Below are 8,378 nucleotides of genomic sequence, written 5' to 3'. Positions count from 1 at the left end.
GCTAGGTCGTGCCACAGCCCTCATTCGAAGCTTCTAGCAGACAGACGCACGTACGTATCTCCATCGCAAAGCGCTCAAGTTCCAAGACGTGACAAGTACATATACCTTAAGTTGTCAGTAAAGACATCTCTTGGTCAACAATGTCTGACAAAGCTAGGCTGACCTATTTCAACGGACGAGGTCGGGGCGAGTCCATCCGCTTCATGCTGGGGGCCGCAGGTATCGAGGTAAACCGAAATTACATTTTCAATACACTGTATTTGTACGTGTTTCCCAGATATTCTGGCCTATGCTTCCATGCACATATAACCCTATGTTTTACGTGTACGCTGTTCAATGGTTCTATGTAACCATATCGTATGATTGAATGTATGATACATATAATAAATTATCACCACGTGTACGAGCAAGGAGGTTAAAATCACAACACTAGACTATGCAATCATATGCCTTATGATATACATTAGAAATCACATGTGCTGGCCATGGGTATACAATCATGATATATATACAATGTACAGACAGTTGTTGTCTATGAATAGCTCAGCTGCCATTCGTTGCTACACACGTCGCACTGCGCCACGCGGCCACGCTAAAAAAGACAAATGGTTTACCACCACGCCTTGCACGTTTGACCCTTCACCTTTGACCTCCTCTGCTGATCACGATATGGTTCAATGCATCATCAATGTTGCAGTCTACATTACAACAAACTACACAATTTAACGTTAGAAGGACATGTGAAGCATGCAAACTGGTAATCGTAGTGGGAAAAATACCCTACATTGAACAATTTCACAGCAACAATATAATAGCTAGCAACACTCGTATATAAATACATGTACATCTACACGTCGTCGTATACATCTACATCTACGGGTTAGGTGTAACAAGTTGATCGGTGTTATGTGGCCAGCTGCCACCGCGCCGCGTGCCTACGAAGCTGGTGTGTTACGCCGAAGGGCGGTTGTACCGGCTACACAGATAGAGATACGGATACAGATACATGTACACAACTCCCCCCTCCCAACTATCTTGCTAAAGAGCAACAGGAGTTGCAATTTATCAAACTTTGTAATAACGTAAGATAGTGAACCAACCTCACGTTGAGTTTGGAATATCCTTCACTAGAGTAGGCGTGGCCAGAAGCAGGTAGATTTAAGATTAGTTAAAAACCGGCGACATTTCGAAAGATTAAAAAAAAACACTGCGCACAAGTTACGACTCTATCTGGGCTAGAGATCGACCTCGTTTTGGCCCCAGGTACACCTGTGCAGGTGACTAGAGGTATGTGATGCAGGTGTGACAACAGGTGTGGTAACTCACATGGCAACACAAGGTGGGCGGGGTTTAGATAAATTAGATTGTGCTCTCGCGAGATCTTGGCAGCCCGAGAATATACGTGATTTTTATTCGAAAAGTGGACTATTTTGCATATGGCTTGAAATAATTTGTATGTACATGATGCAAACGAAAAATGTCAGCAATCGCTCATATTGGTAAATGAAGTTGTATCAAGAGCTTTTTAAAGCAGATGTTAGATTTTCAGTAAGTGGATATTTGCAATGACAGTTGGAGTAGGCAAAAAATGCAACGGCATAACGTTATCTATACACACACTTTAAACGGGAGTATCTCTCGGATATCTTTCCCCCCGACCTTGTGAAGCGCTGTATTGTGTATTATTTTGGAACACAACACTGCGCTTGTTCTACCCGCATGGCCCGGCCCAGGTAAGTGGTGCTAAGTACTGATGAAAGGAAGCCACTCATTCGCTCCTGGCGGAACCGTTTGAACTCTTACTAAGAGAAGTACTGATTGGAGTACAGTATTGCCACTTTATTTCTGTTCCTCCACTAAGGCCATGTTGATTTGATTATGTGGATGACATCTGCGCGCGCATGGATTTTCGGCCGTTTAAAAAAAAGTTTTCAATCGTACTGTAAATCGTACAAAAAAGTTGCAAAATATATACCGTAAGTTGCAAAAAAAATATTGGAAAACGATAGCAATGTCGTAGAATGCCAAAATCAAACAAAAAGACGAAAATGTAAAGAAATGAATTCGAAGAGTAGATTATTCGCCAAACCATACTCTGTGTCATTTGTTCAACCTTCATGACCACATAGATTTTATAATGAAAGCAACTTTTTTCTTTGCCAAACCCTTTTTTATTCGCACGCTCGCATCAGTTTTGGGGTTCCCAGAAGATGTAATCCTTATAATCAAATCAACATGGCCTAAACATGGTGGCTTAAAAAAAACACTGGCACCTCTCTGAGTCCAGAGCTCTTCCCACCGACCCGTATCAGCTAGCACTGTCTGAGTATCGATCATATCGATTTTTTGCTACCGACACCAGATTATATTACAGCTGAAATTATTAATCTCCAAGCAGATATTTTGGGGGCCGCAAATTTAGGACAATATCAAATTGGCCAGACCATTTGCCAGGCGGCTACTACTTTGACACCCGTAGGTTTGGCAGGTGCATAAAAAAAAACGATACATGTACAAGTAGAAGAAAAGAAACTCTGATAAAACGTCTAAACACGTAAAAAAACCTCTGCTTGGCCAAGGGGATGAACGTATCAAAGAACGTAACGGTTAACACAAGAAAAGTTTACAAGACCAAAGAAGTCAGACTTTGGTACAACAGGGTGTTTCAGAACCTAAAACAATAAATCACCAGCATGAAAGCCACAATTTTCAAACTCCTGAAAATTCTCTCATTTAGTTTGTTGCCTATCCCTTATGCCATCTTATTTACACATAACAATTATATGTTCCTCTTTGTAACGTCTTTTGTAAGTAGTTGTCAGTTCTGGTCTTGTAAAAGCAGTTTTCGGTTTTCGTTCTTGTTTCGTTTGAAACCCGGAAGATTTTGCATCATGGATTTCCGCAAAAGAACGAGACAAACTATACCAACAAGGCAAGAACAGGTATAGTTTGTTTCGTATAGTTAAGCAAATACACTGAGCCCGCTAAGACAGTAAGAGTATTTTTAGGGTATCTTTCGATTTGCAGATCGCAGTATTAAGTGTCACGGCTTGGTTACCATTTTGCAGTACCTCGTGCAATATGCATGGTGCGTGCTAAGTGGGTTTGTACACAAACAGCCTTTACAGCGCTTATATAAACAGTACATGACAAACAGTCCAAAAATAGCCCTGCACAGGTCATAGACTTGCTATTACAAACAGTTATATCAGACAGGCAAAACACAGGTATATACATGTACAGTATTACTCATATGTTTCCTAGCAACGTTATTTTGTCTACATGGCGCTCTAGGCACGAGTTCTCTGACTCATATAAAATTTCAAAAGGAACAAAAAAAATTACGAAGCAGGAACACTGTCAAAAATACGATATATATATTTAAAATACATACAATTGTAAAACATATATGTTTAATAAGAATATATATACACTTTTCAAAACAATATATGTATAGTAAATACATACAATTGTAAAACATATATGCTTAAGAAGAAAATATATATACATTTTTCAAAACAATATATATATCTTAAATACATATAATTCCAAAACATATATTGTTCACAAAAAGTGGTGTTCCCAAAACCCCTATCATATGAAAACATATATTGTTCACAAAAGTGGTGTTTACCAAAACCCTATCATATGAAAACATATATTGTTCACAAAAAGTGGTGTTTCCAAAACCCCTATCATATGAAAACATGTTGTTCACAAAAAGTGGTGTTTCCAAAACCCCTATCATATGAAAACAGGAAGTGGTGTTTCCAAAACCCCTATCATTTCTAAACCTATATATGTTTTCAGTGCACGCGGTAACACTGTCAAATCTCTCACCAGAGTTTCTAGCATGGGCGACCACACTACTGTTGTGGGGGTGAGAGAGAAAAAAACAGATTTTTTTCGCCTAGGTTTCTTCCCCTCTTGTCCAGTGATTCTTAAAGCTACGCGTAATTAATTTTCATTCCAAAAAGCCTTTTCATTATTGTATTTTGGTCAGATCTTTGCATATAAGTCACACTAAAAATAGGGGGCGCCAAGGATTGTTACAGAGTAATTGGCCAGAGAAGGTAGCCGGCCAAAGAAGCTCCATTTCCCTGTCGAGCCTTTTTAGGCCAATTTCTACGATTTATTCACCCCGCAAAAGAAGTCTGGTGGAGACTACACAAACTCTGTGGGAAGGGGCCACTAAAGCCGCGGACGGCAGAGTTTGCGTTACACAGACTATGGCTAGATGTACTTATTAGCGTAATTAGCAACAATGTGTTAACTTTTGTACACAAAAACATGTAATTAAAGACCTTTGTGGCAAACTGTTTGATCCTAAGATCCTGAAAATTTTAAGATTGTGTCATGGAAAGTTTAAGAGTTACAATAAAATGTATGTCAAATATTGATATACGGTCCCTTTTGGTGCCATGACTAGCTTAGACCGTGTCACCGTGTGGCTTTTTTCTCCATGTTTGTAAGACAAGAATACCCCAGTATTACAAAAGTTCTAAATTTTTAAAAAATTTGAAAATTAAAATTTGAATATTATTAGATATTTCTGAAACATTTTGAAAGTGGCTGTACAAAGATCCCTTTATTTAGAATAGATTTGAGCTATCCATGTGTTTCTTTCACTATTTGAAATATTTCAAACAAATAACCAGATGGTAGAGTAATTGCCCCCATAAAAGTAGGTGCTAATCCGACTCTTCTGTCTTCTTCTGTATATTTTTAGATTTCGCTGGACACTGGTGGCTCTTTTGTTGTAAGGCATCAATGCCTGACGCCCAGACAGACTAGCCTGTACTTCACAGGGATGTGTGAATCACTTCCTTCCCAGCCCACTGACCTATTTACAAAATGTTAGAAATAATGGTAAAAAATGGTAGATATTTTTAGAAACTATTGGAAATGTCATATTCCGCATCAGGAATATTTCAAACATTTTACAAAACCAGGGAATTATTTAGAATCTTGAAAAGATATTCAAAATGTTTCCATATTATGAAATTTCTTAGACAAACAATAACAAAGATTTCAAAAGATTTCTAAATGATGACAGTAACAACCCACACGGTGACGCGGAATTGACTCTATTCCCATAGAACCAATTGCAATACTTGAGCATCTTCTGATGAAACCGTCAAAAGTGTAAACTTAAAAAAATTCTAGAAAATCTCAACTTTTTATGCGAAAGGAAGAGTTCTGATCGGAAGAATCTACACTGTAACTTTAGTGTGACTTATATGCAAAGATCTGACCAAAATACAATAATGAAAAGGCTTTTTGGAATGAAAATTAATTACGCGTAGCTTTAAGAATCACTGGACAAGAGGGGAAGAAACCTAGGCGAAAAAAATCTGTTTTGTTCTCTCTCACCCCCACAACAGTAGTGTGGTCGCCCATGCTAGAAACTCTGGTGAGAGATTTGACAGTGTTACCGCGTGCACTGAAAACATATATAGGTTTAGAAATGATAGGGGTTTTGGAAACACCACTTCCTGTTTTCATATGATAGGGGTTTTGGAAACACCACTTTTTGTGAACAACATGTTTTCATATGATAGGGGTTTTGGAAACACCACTTTTTGTGAACAATATATGTTTTCATATGATAGGGGTTTTGGGAACACCACTTTTTGTGAACAATATATGTTTTGGAATTATATGTATTTAAGATATATATATTGTTTTGAAAAATGTATATATATTTTCTTCTTAAGCATATGTGTTTTATAATTGTATGTATTTACTATACATATATTGTTTTGAAAAGTGTATATATATTCTTATTAAACATATATGTTTTACAATTGTATGTATTTTAAATATATATATCGTATTTTTGACAGTGTTCCTGCTTCGTAAAAAATCATGTTCCTACGTGTCTAGTGCTGTGGTATTGTGTTTCGATATCTGGTCTTACAATTTTCATTTTCGGTCCCTTAGAAATGTCTAAGCCAGGAAGGAGGGTATATAGAGGGATTACAAATCAGAGGCTGAGGGATAGTATTGCCTATGATAATGTTGTTTATTTTGGAAAATTTGTGGTGAATGTATACTTCTTCAGTGTGGCAGCAAATATACCATTTACTATAGCAGCCTGTGAATCTATTTAACGGATCTAACGTCATACATTGTTTGCATACATTTTCACATTTTCGTTTACTTCACATGGAATTACGTTTGTAAGATCAAAAAGATCTGATCAGTAGCCCTGTATGATTGATCTGCCTATACATAAATCCACTACACCACTGACAGTCGATCAGATCAAAAACTACCCTTACCATCACAGGTTGATGTAATCCCCGTTTCACAGACTTCAAGAGATCTAAGCTTAATCCTTGTACAAGATAATGCTCCAGATATCATATAGACAAAATTAGACATAAATCCTGGAGTGTTGACAGCATTGTGTGTATGTGATTACATCCTATCAAGATATGAAGACATTATTTGTTTAGACGTTTGCAAAAAGAACGATGGCCAGTATTTTTGCCCCGTCGTTTGAATATTCCTGTGTATTTGCACTAATCTCCAAGCAGATCCTACGGTGGCAAAAGACACTATCAAATTGGCCAGGCAGTATCCATTCACCAGAGAGGATTAGCCTCCACCAGGCCATTCTACGGGAATACGGATGGTAGAATTATGCAAAAAATAGAGTAAAATTGGCCAAGGGGAGTCCGGCTGCCAGTCAAACCTACAAGGCGGCCAAACTCCCCTGGCAAATATTCTCCTAAATATGTATAGCCAGCGTAGTTACTGGTAGAGACTAAGAGAGGATCCATACGCCACCCAATGTATTTGCACTGCTCATCTAGAGCCTATAGTGTACCTAGTAATAGTGTGGGTTTAGGTCACAGTCATCGAAACGCCCGTCCAACAACATGGCACCCTGCCAACATAAGCACAGGTTAGCCCGGCAGATAAACGAGTGGGGTTGGCCAACACTTGTTGGCTTCTTTACAAACGATTGACCTGAGAGGTGAAAGGTCAAGTGGGCGTAATTTAGGGTCAGATCCCCTGACGTGACGTTGGCTACTTCACTCGGCACTTGGCCGTACAATAGTAGCCTCCACCGGGCCTTTTACGGGAATACGGATCGTAGAATTCGACAAAAAAGAGAGTAGAATTGGCCAAGGGAGTCCGGCCGCGGGGAGGTTGTTTCTTTCCCTGCGCGGCCTGTCAAACCTACAAGGCGGCCAGACTCCCCTGGCAAATATTCTCCTACATATAGCCAGCGTAGTAAGTCTGGTAGAGACTTGTACAATAGCGAAGAATGGCTTGTCTTCCTAATTTCAAAGTAGATCTTTTGGTAGCTGCAAGACAGTATTAAATTAGCCAGGTAGTATTCATTTGCCAGGCAGTTACCGTTTGCCACCGAAAGTTTTGGCTGGCTCAAAAAAGATACCAGTACACACATGCGACAGAAAAAAATAAAAAAAACGTAAAAGAAATAAGCCGGGGCCCAAACCTTTGAGACTGTTATTGGTTGTGCCAAAAGACACAGAAACATTTTTCGGACATGTAGAAAATCAATTATGAGATACACGTTTTACTGAATGTCTATGTTGTTATTCAATGAGGATGATTAACTATAGCAGGATAAAGAACTACTCTACAACATGTTTCTTGTTTTGTGTACGAAAAAGCTGATATTTTAGGGGCTGCATACAGCTTTAGTGACCGATCTGTGCGTGGGTTTATAACTGAAGCCACATAACACCGCAATATGGTATTTCTGCAGTCAGTTTAAGTACCTTTTCAGTACCAAGGACAGACATACCGTGGGGCATTCCACTCAGAATCACTGACTAGACAGAGCTATCTAAAGCCGCGCGTACGAGCATTGTAGCTTACGGCAGAAATACTGAAACTGTAGTCAACATTATAAGCCTACTACTTTGTGCTACGATATCGTAGTTTATTAACAGAGTGGTTCTCTGGACTTCCATCTATCCGCTTCCCATCGCCTCTCCACTGACAGTGATGAGTCGGGAGAAGGTATCGGAAGAATTTTTCAATCAGCAGTAGTCTTGTTTTTCTCTGAGGCGTCGTGTAGATCATCACATCCCGGCGCAGATTGCTTCCTGACAGTTCAGATGATCCAGTTTCAACCAGTCAATACGAGATCGTCTCCCCGTGGAGAAGGGGGGGGGTGTAGATGCTGACATATTGTCATTTGGTTGTCTGTGTGTTCTTGATTACATTTCCATACATACGGTCCATTCTACAAATGAGACAGGGCTGCATTTCGGTGTATACTTTGTATACCAGGAGTTGATAGCTAACCTATTTGTTAGGACACGGTTGATTTTAGTATCCTTCTCGTTCAAATATATTTTTTCGGTGGATTGTATAATTTCCTCACCCCCCCC

The 8,378-nt window shown here is 39.2% G+C and overlaps 1 protein-coding gene across 1 annotated transcript in view; it reads left to right on the top strand.

Moving 5' to 3' along the window:
- The window catches only part of LOC109464689 (glutathione S-transferase A4-like), an 81,157-nt gene continuing 72,779 nt past the window's right edge, over positions 1–8,378 (top strand). Inside the window, exon 1 of the mRNA XM_019761735.1 lies at positions 1–227. Coding sequence (XP_019617294.1) covers positions 141–227 — 87 coding nt within the window. The 5' untranslated portion in view covers positions 1–140. The remainder of the gene's footprint in view (positions 228–8,378) is intronic.

The sequence above is a fragment of the Branchiostoma belcheri genome, unplaced genomic scaffold (genome assembly GCF_001625305.1).
Source record: "Branchiostoma belcheri isolate BF01 breed outbred unplaced genomic scaffold, Haploidv18h27 scaffold14, whole genome shotgun sequence".
Lineage (NCBI taxonomy): Eukaryota > Metazoa > Chordata > Leptocardii > Amphioxiformes > Branchiostomatidae > Branchiostoma > Branchiostoma belcheri.
Note: the sequence above shows the minus strand (reverse complement) of the source record. Positions and strands in the feature narration are given on the sequence as shown.